General features: G+C 33.0%; 1 protein-coding gene across 1 annotated transcript in view; it reads right to left on the reverse strand.

Moving 5' to 3' along the window:
• The window catches only part of LOC123668472 (otoferlin-like), a 62,685-nt gene extending 42,790 nt beyond the window's left edge, over positions 1-19,895 (reverse strand). Inside the window, exons 1-4 of the mRNA XM_045602202.1 lie at positions 19,798-19,895; positions 18,454-18,640; positions 17,588-17,650; positions 1,095-1,179 (exon numbers count right to left, since the gene is read on the reverse strand). Of these exons, the coding sequence (XP_045458158.1) occupies positions 1,095-1,179; positions 17,588-17,650; positions 18,454-18,640; positions 19,798-19,895 (433 nt within the window). The remainder of the gene's footprint in view (positions 1-1,094; positions 1,180-17,587; positions 17,651-18,453; positions 18,641-19,797) is intronic.
• Between the last annotated feature and the right edge of the window lie 2,297 nt (positions 19,896-22,192).

The raw sequence follows: 22,192 nt of genomic DNA on the forward strand, positions 1-22,192 counted from the left end.
CATTTCAGCCTATTGCAGTCCACTACTGGACATGGGCCTTGACAAGTTCGCGCCAAAATTGTCGTGAACTTGTGTGTGTTGCCAATAGTCACCACGCTGGGTAGGCGGGTTGGTGATCGCTGGGCTGGCTTTGTCGCACCGAAAACGCTGCTGCCCATCTTCGGCCTGTGTATTTCAAAGCCAGCAGTTGAATGGTTATCGCGCCATCGGTCGGCTTTATAAGTTCCAAGGTGGTAGTGGAACTGTGCTATCCCTTAGTCGCCTCTTACGACACCCACGGTAAGAGAGGGGGTGGCTATATTCTTTAATGCCGTAGCCACACAGCTAGATTAAACAATACAGAAGTAGTATCACAACCGCTCATCGCATGCAGGCATAATATATGGTCTAATCGGATTTTGGAACTTCAATCAAGACCTTCTAAAAGGCAACGGCTCATATATTATAATTTTTGCATATTATAATTTGTAATATTATTGATATATGATCATAAGCAACGATATTTTCATTTTTATTTTTTTAGAGTCCTACCTTTTTTGATACCAAATTTAAATAAATGTAGTAAACTAGGAGAAATTCATCAAATAACAGCACTCTAATAAAAAATAAAGTTTTGGAATGTAAAAAGTGGGTTTCGCAGAAGTCCGCTGAATATTGCCAATTATCGATTCGATTTTTAGATCGAACGGTTGGTCAAAAAAAAAACTTATAGTGATATTAGTAGATAATTTTAAGTACTTTAATTTTTTAAAACGAACTATTCACTAAAATTTATTAGTTTTCGAGTTTTAGGCAAAAAACAGTTTTTTTTTGCTTTTTTACGATTTTTTCAATGTTGCGTCACGAAATTTTATCTGCAAACTTCAGATTCGGATGCAGCACCCCAAAATACGTTTGAATAAAAGAAATTAGAACTACCCCAAAACTTTTCCACTAGCGGCCCCTTAGACTACAAATTGACTGTATTTGTATTGACAGGTTAAAATATATACGTAGAGTTAAATTTACAAAACAATTAATACTAAACATTACGATAATTGTGGCCGATATTATACTGTTTTAAACGAGTACATATTAAATTAGATAGTACTGACCTGGCTGGTTCCACACCGTCGCCACATCCAGCTTGAAGGTCCCCAGAAGCTTTTTGGAACGGAACATATTACGTGATTGCATTACCTGCAACAAAACAACACGTATGACATGCGGCATGTTTGAAAATGTACATTTTTAGAACGCTGCGCTAACAACAACAGTCTCTACTATTCTTAGGTTTTACTTTTGAAGTAATACTTTTTTACGCACGCTTGTCTTATGGAGTAAGCTGATGAATACGTGACGAGATCTTTACGAAAAGTGTGATCGGGCAAGACGTCGGAATTTGAGAGGCAGACTTCGCTTCAGCTTATTATATCCCACTGTTGGGCATAGGACATTTAAAACATGTAGGAGAAGGAGAGCTTAATCCACCGTGCTGCTCCAATGCGACTTGGTGGGTATATTCCTAACTATGAGTAACGATCGCTATGAGGCTAGGCTATAAGCTAGTTGGGAGCTAAAGAGGTTTTACTTCAGCCGTGCGGTCTAAAGCACACTTGTTTTTTTAAGTGACTTCATTTGGTTTATTACAATCACGTGTGTTTTGTGTTTTAGTATGGGTAAAATAACACATATCATTTCAACAAATATTTGTTAAATGAAGCGTATAGAAATGAATATAAAGTTATGTATAAATTAAGCTTTTTTACAACATTTACAAACAATATTGTTGGAGATATCGATAACATGAGAGATAAAAGGATGTTGTTACATTATAACTTTTTGTTATGTTAACTAATTTAAAAAATATGGTGATTCTGAATTCGATTTTTTATTTGTATTACTGCATTTTTTACTGGTTGGTAAAAAAGGTAATTTTGATGATCGTTTCTCGGTCGAAACCAAGTGTTTGTCGTGTACATTTCAATTTGATCAAAATCTGATGATAAGTGTCGAAGTTATCCTAGTTATGCGTATTCAATAATAATAATAATAATACTAATAAAAGCGCATTCGTAAGTACTCTGAGAAAGTTGAGCGCTTCCGACAAAATAGCCTCTTCGTGAGTGATCAGAAAAGGTTCTATATAAAGCTGGAGAACCCGATACCGTGCTCTGTTTCCCTAAAACCGAGTACGGTTGACCTCGTCGCCTTCTAATGCAACATATGGTCAAGGGAGGTGGAGCATGAGGACCTTGGATTGCGGCGGTTCAGGATGCATGTGCCAAAATCGAACCGATGAACCCGATCGCCATCTCTACGGAGGACGTCAGTGGTGCGGTCCGGCGGGCTCCAAACTGGAAAATTCCGGGGGCCGACGGTCTGCATCACTACTGGCTAAAAGGGCTCTCGGTCTGCCATGCGATCTCGGCTCGACAGTACCAAGAGGCAACAGATCGGAAGACACTCCCGAACCTTTTCTCTACTGGGATCACTCTCTTAGCTCCTAAGTCCACCAACACCGCAGATTCTACCAACTACCGCCCCATAACTGGTGTGTATGGTATACAGGTAGTATATATGGTAATTGAAAATTTTTTCGACTACCCACGTCGTATTACTTGTCGAGGTAAATTAAAGTCGGTTTTTTTTATATAAGCACAATGATTAGTCTGGTTGTTTGTTATTTTTGAACCCCATCGTGTAGTACATGTTAATGCGTCCCCGCTGTTATCACAAACTCCTTATTAAAACTACTTGTACTAGGGGAAGTACCAACTCCACTTACTTGCACGAGAATAAGGTTGCATATTAAACTCTTAACTTTTTACTAAGCTGGGATAGATTCAGTACTGGGAAATACTAATTTAGTTCATTTCGAAGAAGATAAGAATCATAAATTATTTGATTTTGTTATATTGGCGATATGTTCTTAAATATATTTAAAAAAAAATGAAAGAAACCGAGAGCTGAAGGACGATACGTAAATTAAAAAAAAAATAATAATTAAAAAACTTTGAGCTTAATTAATTGTAAAAAGATATAAAATTTTGTTATCCTAATTAAGCTGTTCTGTTTTACTTTGAAAGTTGAATGTTATATTTTTACGTAGAAAAACATTGTTTAAATTGTTTTGAACAGGTTTCGTTATTTGATATTTTAGAGTATATGTAAAAAATAATTGTTATAATTTAATCATTTGAGTACTTTCGTTCATAATGTAATGAAAATCCCATTTTTACAGGATATATATATATATATATTTTAATTTCTTTTATAATAATAATAATAAAAGATAATGAACGCGTACTAGCTGTTGCCAATAACTTCGAGCAGTATTTAAAAATAATTATCAATAAAGAAATACCTGTAAAATATTTTAAGCCAATGTCTCAAAATTCAATCTGTTCAGATTTTTTTTTTTTTATAGCAAATAGCCCTAAAGAGTATTGAAAAGCGATTCTCAATAAAATCTTTTATTTCTTACCCTACCTTTTGAGCTCTTGTAAATAGTGTATTTCAAACTAGTTATCTATATACGAATACGTAAAGCAAAAATTTTGTACCCCTGTTTAAAAAATTGCATGGACGGAGGAGTATAAAATTTCGCACACATAGTTTATATAGAGAAGGAGTGCAGAATGCTAATATTTTTTTTAAATATGTATACAAAAATTAAATCAATAAAAACAAAAAAATATTACAAACACTACCATATATTAGACGCATACACGCATATATACTTTTTGTTTGTTACTATAGAAGTACTGTATTTGACAACAGAACTTAATATGATATTAAGATATTTAAGTTTTTAAAGATATTAACTGACATTTTAGACTAGGTACTTTCCTCAGAAGAATTTACACTCCGAATTGATAATTTCAAAATAACTGATTAATAATTTATTAAGTAAAAAATGTTACATGCTCTTTAATTTCTTTTGTTTTAATATTTTGTTGTAGTTAATTTAATTGTATAACTCTATCTTAAGTTCTTGCCATGTGGATGTTATTTATGTTATTAGTGTATGTTAGTCAAGTTAATGCAGTTATCACCTATAATTAAAGTTACACTCAGACTCTACTGTTATTGTAAATGTACTTGAAATATGGTGTATACTTTGTTGGTGTTCTATAAATAAATAAATAAATAAATGCTTTGTAAAACTGCGAATCAAAGGTGCTTTGTAAGCTTTTTTGAATTTTTTTTTTTTTTTATAAAATCAAATATTCAACAAAGTTGCAGAAAGAGCTAAATGATTAATTAATTGCTCACAAATAATAAATTCAAATTTCATTTTAGAGTTAACTCAAAAACTACTAGTCGGTTCTCGATCAAATTTAAATGGAACCACATGACAAGTAAAAGTTTCCTAATAAATAAATAAATATAAAAAAAAATTATTAAGATCACAATCAATAAAAAGTTATGATGACAAGCATAAAACCTCCACCTTTTTAGAATTCGATTTAAAAAGAGAACATGTTGCTTAATTGAATATGGCATTTCTCGATTTTTATTTTGAATGTAAGATCATAAAATTCTAGGAAGAAATATATTAACCAATAATACCTTTTTCGACGGTGTCGTTTACTCTATTAGATCAAGTTTACCGGGAGCGAAATGATCTTATCCATGTGTATATAACGAACACTATATGAAGAGCTGTTCAACATACGCTGGTAGTGAACGACTATTAATTTGATCGGTGTCCCTTTCGTAAGCGCGGTAAAGGTTGTTATCTATATAAACCTATATAATATAATAATACAATAATTATTTTATAATATTAAATATACGAGCATGCATTTTTAAATGTTTGTCTACTTAAGTCAATATACAGACAAGGTCGTCTGTTTCGTATTGTATATTTTAGGTAACAACTATGTCAGAAATATTATTATTTTAGTGAGATTTTAGTAATAAAGATAAAAATGAACTGTATCAGATTAAAATTTCCGACTGATAGGTAAAAGTTTATTTATCCACATGGAAGATCGGTCGTAACTGTCAGTTCTACAAGCCATGCTGGGTAAAACCATCATAGACATAAACTCAGAAAAGAAAGGAAAATGAATACCTACAAATATTTGCTTCGAGATTGAACCCTCGATCGTCGGTATTTACGCGAATACGTGTACCATGATACCAAATTACAAAAAAAATTTTAAGCAATTTGTACCGTCAACTATACGAATTTTCCTTGGCCTAAGAGTAAAGAAACTTAAATTTACTACTTGTTTTTTGTAATTTCTAATTTTGTACCGACTTCAACAAAGGAGAAGGTGTCTCAATTTGACCGTTATATTATATATATATATATATATATATATATATATATATATATATATATATATTTATGTGTGTTCGTGGATAACTTCGTCGCTTATGAACCGATTTTGCTGATTTTTTTTTTTTTGTTGGAAGGGAGATATCCCAAGGTTGGTACCATGATAAGGAAATTAGGGTATGATGATGGCATCCCACAGAGATCGAGGGGGAATCTTCGAAAATCGTAGTGGCGACTAGTGCGTTTGTTAACTTTTTTCGTCTACTTACGTTGTATTACTTTGTGAGCAAACACAAAAATTTATATTAATAATGTGTTAATTTAACTCTTCCCAATCAAATCATAAAATATCTTCATCATAGCACATCTTTGAGTGTAACAATACTTCAACACATGACAGGTTAATAACTGCGAAGTTTCTGAGAGTATTATTTCGTGTGTGATCAGAACTAGCGTCGATATCGAATTCCAAAAGCTTTGTACGACAAAGCTTTTGTTTAAAGAGCCGCGCGTAAAGTCCTTTCAAGTTTGGAAGCGATAATCGATAATTTGTGTGGAAATTGACCAAAATCATGGTCCAGATCATTTGTTATGTAGATATGTTCGAATATGTACATTCACTATAAATACAATTTATTTTTATTCCTACAGTTCTTTATCTTTTTTGTTATTGTTTCCTTTTATTCTTATTATTTTTGCTTCCATTTTGAACTATCATAAAATAAAACATATTTACTTACATACATCTTGTAAAAACTTTTTTACTTAGATGTTCTGATTTCAATTTGTGCTGCCCAAAAACTTTTTCTGGTAACTTTTTTGGTATAGAACAGTATACCTAACCTAACCCAATAAAAGAAATATTTCTTCAATTTTCAAAGTAAAATTTTAAGACAGTTGTTTCAACTAATAAGAGCATCCGTTTTCAATGGGATTTAGACCATAAATACTGTGCAAATAATGTCAATTTTGAATATTAACTCGACAAGTTTATTATTATTATTTTTTTTACTTTTATATAACTTGGTCGGCAAACAAGCGTAGGGCTCACCTGATGGTAAGCGATTACCGTAGCTTATAGACGTCTGTAACACTAGAAACATCACAATCGCGTTGCCGACCACTGTTCCAGGAGCTCTGGTCACTTTACTCACCAACAGGGACACAACACTGCTTGAAAACGGTATTATTTTAATATTTTTTTTAATAAAAATAAACCTAGCCGTAATAATATTATAAAAGCAAAACCTTCTGAGGTGGAATGTATGTGTGTTACTCCTTCAAGCTAGAATTACTTAACGGATTGTAATGAAACTTGGTACTTCAGATCAAAAAATCCAGAATAATACATAGGCTAATTTCTAACCAAACATTACCGCGAGATCTAAAGCTATACAAGTGAAACCAAAAGTTGTGTATGGCGTACAACTGCGTATAGCTTCAATAATACAATGTAGCTTGTAATTTAATATCATGTCCAACATAAATATTCCATAAATAATATTCACGAATGTTCACATCGACGTGACGTTACCAATATGACGTGACATAAATGAATTGGCGTATTACAGCGTGTCCTGTTGACGGCAATAGCTTTCAATTTTTATTCGATCCCCTCACATAATTGGATATTCGTGTTCCATACTGGTTTTTTATTATTCGTATTCTGTTATTGCAGTATAATATAGATAATATTACAACAAATTAACAAGCTACTAAGCCGTACGATTGACTTTATTAGCGAGCCATTCTTTGCGTTGAGCCTGTAACACGTTATCTCGTTTAGCATTATTGAAGTATAACTTTTTTACGCCGGTCAATGTTTGACGAGAGAGTTACGAAAAGTGTGATGTCAGGTGGAGGAAGTAAAGAAGTTTAACTTCAGTCGTGTGGTCTAAAACACACTCGTTTTATGTATAAGTGGTGGAATAACTTTGTATGACTTTTGATGACCTGTAGAAATTTTGCTAAAATACACACACACACACATATTTAAATTAATATAGTACATTCTTGACAACAGTGTAAATTTTGAAGTAACAAATATAAATGAACCTCTTTGAAACGTTTTTGGACAATCTCGCTCTGAATCTGACATGAATTCTTTTTTTTTTAAATTCATCTCATACGTGAAGGTAGATATTACACTGGACATTTATAAAGGAAAAATCTATATATTAATACGTGAAGCAAAAACTTTGTACCCCTTTTTAACAAAATTGCGCGGACAGATACGTATGAAATTTCGTACACTTATTTAGTTTATATAGAGAAGGAGTGCAGAATGCTATTTGTTTTAAATTATGCATAAAATATAGATTAATACTGTAAAAAAAAAAACATTACGCACACTACCATGCATTTGAAATACACACGCATATATACTCTTTTGTCTATTATTATAGAAGTAGTCTTTGACAGCAGAACCTTAATAATGTTCAAGCTTATAATTTATTTATTGGTTGAATTTCGACCACTGGACGATCGCTAGTTCTATTCAATGGATATGGATCGATCACACTCGATCCACTCGATCGCTAGTTCTATTCAATGGATATGGATCGATCACACTCGATCCACTCGATCGCTAGTTCTATTCAATGGATATGGATCGATCACACTCGATCCACTCGATCGCTAGTTCTATTCAATGGATAGTATAAAGACGTACGGCTTTACTGTTAGCGGTGTAGGGTTATGGCTTAAGTGCAAATTCCTCCATTAAGAGAAGGAGTCTTTAAAATAGTCATTTACAACACAGAACTGTAGAATTTTATAGGAACGCTGGCTGTGCTCCGCAGTTTCAAACGCGTTAATTTGGAAAAAAGTAGGCTATAGCCATCCTCGGTTAATGGGCTATATAGCACTGAAATAATTTTTCAAATAGGACCAGTAGTTTCTGAGATTAGCACGTTAAAGCAAACAAACAACAAACTCTTCATCTTTGTAATATTAGTATAGACTTAGACAAAAATAGTTCTTTGATTGAAATCGCAAAATGTCATCTTTATTTTATTATTATACTAGCTGTGCCCGCGACTTTGTCCGCGTGGAATTAAACAAAATAGTTATTGAGTTCGTAGAGTTAAAAACATTTTAAAAAACTGAAATAAAAGTGGCCTAAGTTACTCCTTATTACATCAGCTATCTGCCACTGAAAGTTCTGTCAAAATCAGTCCAGCCGTTTCAGAGATTAGTCGGAACAAACAAACAGACAGACATAGACAGACAAAAATTGTAAAAAATGTTATTTCGGTATATGTACCGTGTATAACATCTATATGCATTTAGCAAAAAACCTGTTATTTTAATGTTACAAACAGAGACTCCAATTTTATTTATTTGTATAGATTAAAAACATCCTCCGGGCTCTCAGTTGCCCATGTAATTATATATAACGAGTACTATCTAAAATACTAGCTTTTACCCACGGCCCGCTTTGAAAGCTATTAAATAAGTATTAGAGAGAGATTTTATATTTCGCATTTTTTTAATAAAAAGTATTCTATCTTACTCCTCCAAGAATACATATACAAAGTTTCATGATGATCGGTTAAGTACTTTTCGCGTGAAAGCGTAACAAACAAACTTATATTCACATTTATAATATTAGTAGGGATAGGAATTTGTTTCCTTATCGGCATGCGTTTATTTTTTACAATAGTTTAACTGAAGACCTAAAAAACGTATATATTATCTGTATTTTAATTCACTGCCTTGATTTCACATAATGTACCTTTAATATATTTTTTTATTTTTTTTGTCTCAAGATATAATTGGCTTAGCGGCGTTCTATTTTATGAAAGATATTACTAATTTTATAATGAAAAACAGTCTTTGTTTAAAAAGTGTAACAACGAAGTTTCTTATCGATTTTTTCGAAGGTAGCAACATTTTTAATTATACTCAATTAGTTAAAACTTATATAATTATAATTGATAAAATGCTCTTGAAGTTTACTTGTATAAATTATTTTTTCCGTAAGTACCAAAATATCAGATAAATGAAATAGGAAAAAGCCAATCTCAAATGATACAATCCATCACTTTCAATTATTGAATTATTTGATGTACAAAAAATATGAATTAGTGTAGGCTTTTGTTGGGTTTAAAAAAAAACCGGTAAAAAAAGGTTTAATACAACAGACGAGTTATGTTTACCGTTTTACGTCTGAGCCGATAGATGTCGTCCTGTCTTACGTACTGTCAAATACATTAATCTTTTACATATTTTAATAAAATGGTAAGAAAGTCAAAACTGTACATTGAATATTTTTTTAAAAGAATATTTGGGATGTGATCTACAATCGATACCGAAGCCAAAAATAAAGTTTTTGACTGTTTGTCTGTTTGTCTGTATGTATGTCCGGGATAAACTCAAAAAGTACTGCATGGATTAACTTCAAATTTGGCACGATTATTATTAAGAAGTTGGGTCATTATGTAGTATATTTAGTATTAGCATTGCACCCGTGCGAAACCGGGGCGGACCGCTAGTTTTAAATAGTTGTTAAGATTTTTGAAATCATCACGTAACAGTGGTTTTCTATATAACTGAGCAATTTTCTTAATTTATGACTCTATAAGAATGTTTTACAAAGTATTAAAAAACTTATAAAAGTGTTTTGAAAAATATATGAAAAAAAAAACTCCGCACGCAAATGGCACGCCAACCCGCTTAATTGTGTAATATACCGTTATAAAAGTGAAAAATCATTTCCCCGCCGGAATTGAAAAAAATCATATTCTCCGAAGAACAAAGATACGCCACGAGACGACTAATTAAAACATTTAAATCCCACACCTATCATTAAACTTGTATAACGGAATTGATCCAGCCCTTCTCGATGTTTATGCCTAGCATTTAGCATTTCATTGTAATTTATACAGTACGTATGGTACAATATGATACAGTGTGGTACATATTAACAAGTGTGTCGTAGATGAATAGAAATATTGAAGAATATGTGTCTGTAGAACGAGTATGTAAAGCGAACTTGTCCAAGCTCGTTAGCGCTGACTGAACCATTCTGTTCTGAAAGCGTTTGTTCAGCGTTAAATATGTACCGATACGCTGTATTTCACTCTACGTTTATACGTAATATATTGAAATATATATAAATAATAATAAAGAAACAGTCAGTCAGTCAGTTCAGCCTATTGCAGTCCACTGCAGATGTCTTTAAAGCTTTATCAAACACACAATGCGCAGAGACAATAAAAACTTGGAGTAGCTGATTGTCGTAGGGAATATTGAGGGCAAAAGATCGCGCTGCCGTTTACCAGCAAGATGTACTGATCGAATAAAAAAACATCGAATAAAAAACTTTTGTAAAAGATGCGCTGGACAGGAGCCCTTGGATACAGATCATCAGCGCCAAATGCAAACCTGATACTGACCACAATCCTCAGATATGAGGGACCGACTTGAGAGAGACAGAAAGAAAGAAAAGCTTTATGTGATTTTGGCTGACATTTTTAAGAGAATTTTTCTCTCTAATATGTGTACACAAGAAATCACTTATCGAAAATAGGTTTAAAAAAAAACATTAATCTTACTTTCGAGTAAATTAAAAAGAATATCTACTTTCTAAAAAGGACCAAGTTTTTTGTACAGAAGACGTTTTCTTGATTACTCCGAAGCTAATTGGACGACAGCAAACACGACACTTGGTGCCGTAATGAGTAAAATCTCCTTCCGACGATGGATACATACACAGAATGTTTCCTGGATTTATATACATATATTTTCCCTTTATAATCACGTCATATCAGTTTTCAGTGAATACTTCAGATTTTTTTTCACCTTGATATAAGGTTTTTGAAGAATCACTCAACTCACATCAATTACAGTGTTATAGTTTTATTTTGTATAAAAGGGTAAAAAGGTGATAATACAATAACATTCAAAGGAGCTAATAAATTTGCCCATTGGGGTAGTTCACAGAGTTCCTGCTATCTGCCCCAAGGAAGATTCAATTCTGACCCAGGATCTGGGACTAATGAGTGTATTATATTTGTACTCATGTAAAATCATGATGAACACTGAAAATGTAACCGTATCATATTACCTAAATGCTATTAAATGCTATCATTAATAATTTTTAATTATATAAATAATCCGATATTTATAAAGTAGGTGCCAATTAAATACATATATATGAGACAGAATTTCGCTGATACCTCTAACACAAACCGTAAGTTACCTGTCTTAGGATCAGACGACCATGTATGTTCGACATATTAACACTGTATGATTAGTACTCGAATATATTAATGACGAAAATATTACATTTTTTTTATTCCTTGGGTGATATTTTTATTTAAAATCAAAATCAACTTTGTTCCAACACCAGAGCACTTTCGAATCGTCATTTTACAAAAATTATTTTCAGTGATCTTTCAGTTCATTCGACGTGAGTATCCCAGGGGAGCTGGTAAAGGTTGGTACCTGTTAATATAAACACCAGGCAACGATCGCTACTCTTGGCAAGGAAAGCTATTTACTTTCCCAGTGGAGACGTGCCCTATATCCAGAAGGAGAAATTTATTGATATAATATGATATATTATATTATTGCATAATTGAAACGACGTACCTTGATTGAGAATATATATATAAGTCAAAAGCTGTTATGAAAACAACGTCTAAGACTAATAGTTTACTATAATATGTTACCAACTATTATGTGTAAGTCAATACTTTATAATTTTAAGTAAAATGATTTGTTGCCGTGCTTACTAAAATTCATCATCAACTAAAATTATTCAGAATTTTTTTTTCCGGCAAAACTCCTATTTATCGATGATGAATAGGAGTTTTGTTGATGATGATCAGGCTTTGAATCATTATGCTTGAATTTAATAAGAGCTTAACAGTAAACATCCACGGAATCATACGTCACCCAGTTACATAGTGGACAGCAGGTGATAGACGAAAATAGATGATTGACGAAAATTACAAAATAGCGAAAATGAAGCGAAGGTGAATCCATCACATAAAAACTAGTGGAATATAATCTCTATAAATCAGTGCAACAAACAGGGGACTACCGGATTTGATAATAATTTATGAACACGATACAATACTGTCGGATTTTACTGGTTAGATTGTCAGGTGAATAAACCATTGTTATTAGCCTTCTAAAATCTTAGGTCGGGGAAAAGTCTCTTCGTGTTTTGTATAAAAATTCATGGTAAGATTTCACCAAAACTTATTTACATTAATTATGATACATATGTACCATTTTGTTCGACAGCTTGTCGCCATCTTGTAGGTAGTGACAGGATTCTGTTGCTGAAGAAATTTCGAGACTTATCATTAAAAAAATCGAGACAGCTAGTCTTGATAGTCCCCTTTTGATGTTAGCTTTGCACTACCTAGAACCTTCTGAAGAGAATGAAACAGACAGAAATCATAGGGTGCAAAATTGAGGCTATATGGTGGATGCATTAAGACTTCCCAATCAATTGAATCTCTCAATTTTTGTTGATTGACTAAAGACGTATATGTTTGGGCGTTGTTGTGTTGAAAGACCACGCCTTTTTCGTTGATCAATTCTGGTCGCTTATTCTCAATTTATTGCTTAATCTCATCAGCTGTTGACAGTAAAAATCTGAATCAACTAATTATCGCTCAACTGATGTTAAGCGATTACTGTAGCGTATAGACGCCTGCAACATGAAAAGTATCGCAAACGCGTTGCCGACCCTATTTCGAATTCCCCCAGGAGCTCTGCTCACCTTACTCGCTAGCAGGAACACAACACTGCTTGAAAATAGCATCATTTAGCTGTGATCTTCTGTAAGGTCGAGGTTACTTCCTAAGTCAGGCTGCTCCATATTTTGAGCAGGAAATTTCATGCTGTGCCCTACCTCAGTTAATTATGCCCATAATGAAATTTACTAGAAATCTTGGAATTCCAATCCTATGTCATGTCATGATATTCTGTGCAACTTAACGGATCTTTTCCTACGATCTATTTCGTATATTCATATCGTAGATAATCCACTTTCATAACCAGTGAAACACCTGATGGCAATCGTTGTTCATAGTAGGGAATATATCCGTCAACTTGCATTGGAGCAGCGTGGTAGATTAAACTCAAATCCTTCTCCTGAATGGGGAAAGAGGTCTAAGTCTACCAGTAGTATATTAGAGACTGAAGCGCGATAAATCTCTTTATAAATGTTTTGATAATATACGTCTTAAGAGATAATTTAAAACGAGTTCACGGTCCATTAGGTTTCTTTCAGTGAGTTCGTGTAGCACCCGTAAATCGAGCTTTTTTTGTATATTCAAATTCAAAATTCAAAATATTTTATTCAGCATAAAATTATTACAATTTCTTACTGAACGTCATGAGTCTACTACCAGTTCGGAAAGAAGAAGCCTCTGACCTGAGAAGAACTGGCGGAAGAAACTCAGCGGGACTAATATCATATTTTTTTTTTTTTACAGTAATGTTTTTTTTTTTTTTTTCCCAAAGCAAATCGAATTGAACAATAATTTTATAAGTTGAAATAGCCTGGAAGCGATCACATCATTCCCAAGGCGTACTGTCTTCTAGAAAATCATTAATCGAATAATATCCTTTACTACACAATCGTTTTTTCACAATTTTTTTAAATTTAGCAATAGAAGCTTTTTGAACGTTTTCTGGGAGCCTGTTGTATAAGCGTATACATTGTCCATAAAAGGAATTACTGACTCGGCGTAAGCGAGTTACAGGCACTGCAAGTTTATGTTTGTTCCTAGTATTAATGCTATGCATGTCGCAATTCCTGGGAAATTCGTGTATATTTTTATGAACATACATAACATTTTCGTACACATATTGAGAAGCAACAGTCAATATTTTTATTTCTTTAAACTTATCTCTTAATGATACTCTAGGGCCTAAACTATAAATTGCACGAATAGCTCTTTTCTGCAGGACAAAAATAGTATTGACAGTAGCTGCATTTCCCCATAATAAGATTCCATATGACATAATGCTATGGAAATAACTAAAATATACTACGCGAGCTGTATCTACGTCAGTAATAAGTCTAATTTTTTTAACCGCGAACGCTGCAGAGCTGAGCCTATTCGCTATCCCCTCAATATGAAGATCCCACCGCAATTTCGAATCTATAGTGATGCCTAGGAATTTAGTGGACTCCACCGGTTTTAACATCTCTCCTCCCAATTCTACACCATTATCAACAAGTTTAACATTAGGTGTCGTGAATTTTATTAATTTTGTTTTTTTTTTATTTAATAATAAATTATTTGAATCAAACCAGTAGACAACCTTTGAGAGAGCATCGTTTACATCGTCGTATATAAGTAAATTACGTTTCACCTTAAAAATAAGTGAAGTGTCATCAGCGAACAATACTATCTCATGCTTGTCCTGTACAAAAAATGGCAAATCATTTATGTAAATAAGGAAGAGAAATGGGCCAAGGATAGAGCCCTGTGGAACCCCCATATCCAGAGGAGCCCCAGGAGATCTCTTACCATTTATATCAACCCTCTGTATTCTATTATTCAAATAGGAATTCAGGAGGTCGAGTGCCTTATCTCTAATCCCATAATGATGCAGTTTCCTGATCAACGTCTCATGGTGCACACAATCAAAGGCCTTGGATAAGTCACAGAATATCCCAAGAGCATCCTGCGACCTCTCCCATGCCTCAAAAATATTTTTAATTAGCTCAACACTAGCATCTGTTGTGGAGCGACCTTTTGTAAAACCAAACTGTTTCTTATGTAGTAGATTGTGTGCATTAAAATGCGATAACATTTGCCCGAGGATGATTTTTTCAAAAATTTTACTAAATGTTGGGAGTACTGAAATTGGTCTGAAATTATTAGGATCTAGGGTACTGCCTGATTTAAAAATAGGAATTACTTTACTGTGTTTCATTAGATCAGGAAACACACCATGTTCTATACAGCCATTAAATATAGTAGCTAGATGAGGTGCGACAACATCAATTATCGAACTAACGACTTTTACAGATAAACCCCATAGATCAGCTGTTTTCTTGACGTCCAGGCTTCTGAAGGCTATTATTATATCTTTGGGGTTTACAGGTTTAAATGTAAATATTACATTACATTCTTTAACGTTTTTCTTTAGCAAAAATTCGGCAATGCCTGGAGACGAATTAAGTGATTGCGTTGTAGAAAGCGGAATGTCAGTGAAAAATTTTTCAAACTCAGATGCAACTTCTCGGTCTGAGGTAACAAATTTATCATTGACATTTAACTTAAAATCGAAGCTGCGATCTGTGACTCTTCCACTTTCACAAGCAATTATGTTCCATGTCGTATAGCCACTAGCTAGCCTTTTTCAAACAGGTAAAACTATTTTATGGTCGATTCTCAGATCTCCAGCTATATTGTAACTATTCAAATCTCGATCGAAGTTTATTAATAACTGGGCGACCAGAGCGAAATGCATCTGCGATATCAAAATTCTCCAACTGAAAACGCTTAAACCAATTTTTTGCTATTCTTACTGACACTGCATTACGTTCACATGTCACAAATGTTCTTCACATTTCACAAATTTTCTTTCAGGCTTGTGTCACATTTTTCCCTTTTTTAAAGTAAAACTACAAAATGTACCAGATTTCCCTATTGAATACACCAATTTTGGCGGATAAAAAAATAAATTAAATGTGGCGGGTACCTTTTTTTACTTTTTAATTTCATTTTTAAAATGTCACCATTTCATGGCGTCAAAATTATTCAGTTACAAACAATAAAACTAAAAAGATTTTATTGCAATTTCTTACTACAAAATATGAAAAGACTTTTTTACTGATTATCCATTAAAGCATTTTTAAATTATAACAGTGATACTATTTATAACATTATTTTAAAGAAAAAAAAAAAAAAAACTATATTTCGATGACCTAAAGGCCTTTATAAGAAAAACGTAAAAAAATTACACATCATCATTTAATATCTGTTACAAGTAGTTTTATTAAAAATGTGTTTTAAAATTAGATAATGTAATGTAATATAGATTAAACATAACATGACTAAAATATTTTCTAATTCATAACCAGAAATGAGAGTTAAACCGAGACATATCCCAAAACTATCGACAACCCGAAGCTCAATGCCATCTCTCACGAAATCTCTTCCTAATGAATTATACACAGTAGCAATAGTGACAGCGATGACGATGCTTCTCATACATCATACCTTTGGGGAGTGTAACTCCTTTTTAGTGTTTAATCCTTAAGAAACAACAAAAAACAAGGGAGTGAAATTGTGATGTGATATGCCGTGAAAACTTTAACGAATTGTTTGTAAATGTTGTTTTAAATCACTAGTACTTGAAAATCTAATTCACTTGAAATTTAAAATCACACTTGAAATTCTAATTATGAACTATTAGAAAAAGATTTTATTTTTAAAAAGCTTTGAGCGTCTTTATTTAAGGTATACAATGTATGTATTTACACTCAGGCGTTGGTATATAATTTAAGATGTTCGTTAATTATTTAGTAAATAAAGTAAAGTAAAGTTTAAATTGGGTACAACTATATTATTCATCAACTATTTTATTTATTATTTTCAATACCTGTTTTAAAAATAAGAAATGCATAAATAAGACAGTGCGTAGCGTTCAATTAATGTTGCCCGCGACTTCGGCCGCGTGGAATGTAACAAAAAAGTTATTGTTCAGTTCGCAAAGTCATAAAATAAATAAATTTCTAAAATAAAAGTTGTCTAAATTACTCCTTATTACATAAGCTATCTGCCAGTGAAAGTCCCGTCAATATCGGTCCAACCGTTTCAGAGATTAGACGGAACAAACAGATAGACAGACAGACAGACAAAAACCAGGTCGCTTAGAACCATATATAAAATCATCATATCAAAAATTTCGATCTAGCGGGTATACCGTTCAATAGCTTAATTGGATAAAGCATAACATGTTCAGTCGGAGATATAGGTTCGATCCGCGCTGGATCGGTCGATTTTTGATATGATATTAAAATTGTTTAGACAGCCAAAAATTGTGAAAAATCTTATTTTGGTATATGTACCGTGTATACATCCATATGCATTTAGTAACAAGCGGTGTATTCAATATTACATACAGACACTTCAATTTTATTTATTTGTATATATTTAAAAGGACAAATAAACTGGGTATCGCTGCCATGACATTTACCCAAGAATAGTATAATTATAATTATATAAATGTACGCTTAGCAATTCTGAACACATTCGCGTTGCATAATACATTGATACAGGATTGTGTAATCGAATTGTATTGATGTATGTCTTAGGGTCTAGAACTTACCGATAACATGATAATTTTATCGAACAGCAATACAGGAGGCATGTGCAAGTCGAACACGAAGTACTGTGAACAATATTTTATAAATTACTAGCTGACCTCGCAAACATTGTTTTGCCATATATGATATTAACCATCTTAATCCCCGTCATAACTTAGTGGTGTGAAAAATAGATGTTATCCGATTCTCAGACCTACCCGATATGTACACAAAATTTTATAAAAATCGGTCATTAAAAAAATGTTATTTTAATTTTCATTTTAATTTGAGGTAGACATTTGATAACTGAAACAATCAGTAGGTATGTTTACGTTCATGGTAAAATTACATATCTGTTTTAGAACCGCAGGCTATTGATAATGTACAGAAAATATAATTGATACCTATGTATCGATAGAAAACGTAATGTGTTAATTAATTTTTTTATTAATTAATGTGTAAATATTCAGAATTACATTTAAAAGTCTACAACAAAGTATTATACTAAGTGAATGTTGGATACGCTTAAATTTATAGCAACATAATCGAGCAAAAGAAATAGAATATTCATTCGTTTTACAATCATATTATATTTCTTTCCTTCCATGTGTTAAATTATCGTATGATGCTGATTATATACTAGCGATCTCTGTTCGTCTATATATTTTTTACACAATAAATAATCACATATATATCATATACTAAAACCTTCTTCGAAATACGCTGCATCATATGGTATGCATCATATAAGTATTATTCCGACCAGTTCATTAGTTTTTGCAGCATAATCGAACAAAAAAACGTTATCTCCATTTATTTGCAAATATGGATAAACAACATTTCGTAGTATTTACAAAGTCTTAATAAAAAATATTCTGCTCTAACTTACTTCATTATAATACGGGCAATTGGTGCTTTCCTTCACGCTGGTAAATTTCTTTGTTTCACCAACTTGTACGCAGACAATTGGGTCCATGTTCAATCCGTTCAGCTGTCGAGCTTCAATGATAGTTATGCAGACTTGAAAGTCCGCAGATTTCAGATCAACTGGTTCTGATGGCTCCACCACTTGTCGCCTGCATCACAAAATTTTGATTAGTAATCATTATACTCACGGCTTGATTAAAACACTTTTGAGGTATACGAAATTCTATGAAGCTTTCATGGTATTTCCTATACCTCAAAAGTGTTTTAAAATTTATAGTAAAGTAGTCGAGCCCGCAAACTTTGTTTTGCCATATATGTTATTAACCCCCTTAGTTTCATCCCTTATAACTTAGTGGTATGAAAAATAGATGTTGGCCGATTCTCAGACCTACCCGATATTCATACTAAATTTTATAAAAATCGAACCACCATTATAAGTATCGTAACTAACATTGTGACACGAGAATTTTATATATAAGAATATTATTTGTAATCTATTTAGCTGATACGACCAACAAACGTCTGAAAATAGCTTTAGCTATTATATAATATTATCTATATAAATAAAAATGAATGTTGCTAAGCGCATAACTCGAGAATGGCTCGACCAGTTTGGCTAATTTATTTTTTTGTATATTCTTTAAGGCCCACGGAAGGTTTCAATACTAAAAAAAATGTAAAAAAACAAACAAAGTCTGTCATTGTGTCAAATAAATATATATTATAATGTAAAAAAAAGTGATATGTCTCTATCTAAAAGTTGATTAAAAAATCTTGAAAATATATTTTAAGCAAGCTTATCAGACCACTTCCACGTGAATGGATTGCAAGAAGCATAAAATAGTCTTTTCTGAATCACCTAATGGGGGTTTTAGTTTTCATACGTTCTATAGTGTTATGAAATAAAATCATTAAACCCCCATTACAAATACCATCTAATTTAATTTACGATAGGCAACAGTAATAGGGGATATAATATCGAAATTGATTTCTGGCGTCACTAACGCCGTCATTCAACTATAATTCCAATCAAACTTAATAGAAAAACTACAAATGTACTAAATCAGCGGAAAGAGTCAATTAGAAACTTTTAATTGGTTGACTTAGTTGATAAAAATTGTATTTGTAAAACAAAATTATTATTATTATTTGTATTAGTGTATAAATAAAGTTACTTTACAATGGTCTTATTAAAAAAATTTGCTCTCATCAATTTGCTCTCGAAAGCATTACATTTTATGCGTTTTAAGTCATCAAATGGGCGGTAGTTGATAAATGTAAGTGATGCGATGATTGTTTACCAAACAATAAAGCACCGGGAGATGACAGTATCACATCAGAGTTGCTAAAAGCTGGAGGCAAGTCCCTTCTAGTGGCGCTCCAAAAGCTTTTTGATACCCTCATAAGTAACAGAACTACTCCGGGGGCGTGGAGCAGACTGAAGCTTGGTGGTTTTGTTCATTAAGAAGAGTGATAGAGCCTTATTGAAGACCTACAGACCCATCGCACTTCTGAGTCACGTCTATAAACTGTTTTCGATATCTATGTCTAATGCCCATGTCACACCCATACCCGTCGTTGTTGTTACTACTCTCGAAGTTGTCGACGAGTACATCTACCTGGGACAACTGATCCGTATGGGTAAGTCCAACTTCGATAGAGAGGTAACTCGTAGAATCCAACTCGGTTGGTCTAGCTTTCGGAAAATTACAAAGTATCTCATCGTCCATTATACCTCAGTGCCTAAAGTCGTGGAGTGTATGTTGTCAGTGATGACCTACGACACTAAGACGTGGTCATTTACCGTTAACCTTTTCCATCGGCTCAAGGTCACTCAGTGGTCGACGGAGAGAGCTATGCTTGGTATTTCGCTACGCGACAGAATCTGAATCGATGAAATTCGTTGACGAACCAAGATCACCGACATAGCTCTAAAAATCTGCAAGATAAAGTGGCAATGTGCAGGCCATATTCTTAGAAGAACCGACAACAGATGGGGAAAATAGGTTCTCCAATGGCGACCACGTTTCGGCAAAAGAAGCACAGGCCATCCTCCAACCAGATAGACTGACGACCCAAGGAAAATCGCGGGAAGCCGCTGGATTCAGAGAGCACAGACCAGAATGGAGTGGCGGGCATTAGGGGAAGTCTACGTCCAGCAGTGGAATTGTAAGCACTGATGAATGGATGCATACCACTGCAATTGGCGAGTTATATTATCATTCGCTATACGAGGTATTTTACAATAAAATCAAGAAGGCGCTAGTCTTAATAGCTGTATATCAGTTTCAAATGAACAATTGTGTCACTGATAGATATACTACTTGGCTACCTAACTGGACTATATAACATTATTCTATGAAGACTATAAACGGGACAAAATATTACAACAACGGGAAAATTTTAGCCTTTTTGGGATCGTTAGGAATAATATCAAAAATTATATGTGAATTCCCAATCTCAGATATCGTAGTTATAAAATGATAGGCCTGTCTATGTCTATTTCTACGGTAGAAAACTTAATGTTTATTTCATAGGTAACAGCCGATATATCAACACATTATATATATAATACTCATATATGTGAGTGAATACATAAGCATATCACACCCAAACTTATGGCGGGAATCGAACCCGCAAGCCCCAGAGCAGAAAGCAGAGTAACTGCAAACTTCACTATCGGGCTTGTCTATTTGTCGTAAGTTGTTGCATCGCGATGTCGCTTTTCAAAATTCTTCCTCGCTTCTCAACATACTTCTAAAATAAATACGAAGTAATATTGACGTCTGAGGATTGTGACGTCTATATTTTTGGAATGATACTGTCAAAAGATATAGAAATATTTTTGATTTTCACGTTTCGTCGAAAATATTCACTACAAGTTTGCGTGAGATGTGTCAAGAATGTCATTTATTTTAAGACCAAGCTAAATGTCACAAGTAAGTGTCATGTTAAGATGTCTTCACGTTTCAGAAAATTATTGGATTCAAGTGTTTCATACGTGTTTATATCAGTACTCGTTTAGTTCTTGAAAGTGTAGTCATAACCACGGATAAAAAGAAATAGAAATAGAAATATAGCTATTTATTGACTACTATAAATAATCCTTTTATTTTTATTTTTGAACTTGAGCAAAACTAGTTTCTGTTTGCGTCTTATGCAGGATGCGCAAAGCGATCTTCAGTCTGTCGCTGAGCGCTCAAACTGCGTGTTTATACTTACAACCTCCCAAAAAAGATACAATCGAAAAGCAAAAAACTTTTACACTATAATGTTATATATATACCTAAAGATGTATGTGGGTGCGGTTGTGAATATTAGACAATTGTATGTTTTAATATATTGAATATGTAATAATTAATTTAATATTAAAATTATTTATTGACTAAATATTTATTTCGAAATAATGAAACCACATTTGTAGTGTATTTTTAACGTTTTTATAAATATATGTCTTTTAAGGTATAAACGATGTTTAGAGCTCTTTATATCGAACACTTGAATGATACGCATCTCTACTAGCTACTACAACGAAAAGAAAAGAAAAAATAATAATTAAAAAAGTTTTTATTGAGAAAACCATTTAGAACCCTGAACCGTTGGTGTTGTTGGGACATCGTTTTAACTAAGTGATGTACCTGTGGCAATATTTCGCGCACTTCCACAGACAAGGTTATTAAATAAAACCTAATATTATTACA

The sequence above is a fragment of the Melitaea cinxia genome, chromosome Z, assembly GCF_905220565.1.
Source record: "Melitaea cinxia chromosome Z, ilMelCinx1.1, whole genome shotgun sequence".
Classification (NCBI taxonomy): Eukaryota; Metazoa; Arthropoda; class Insecta; order Lepidoptera; family Nymphalidae; genus Melitaea; species Melitaea cinxia.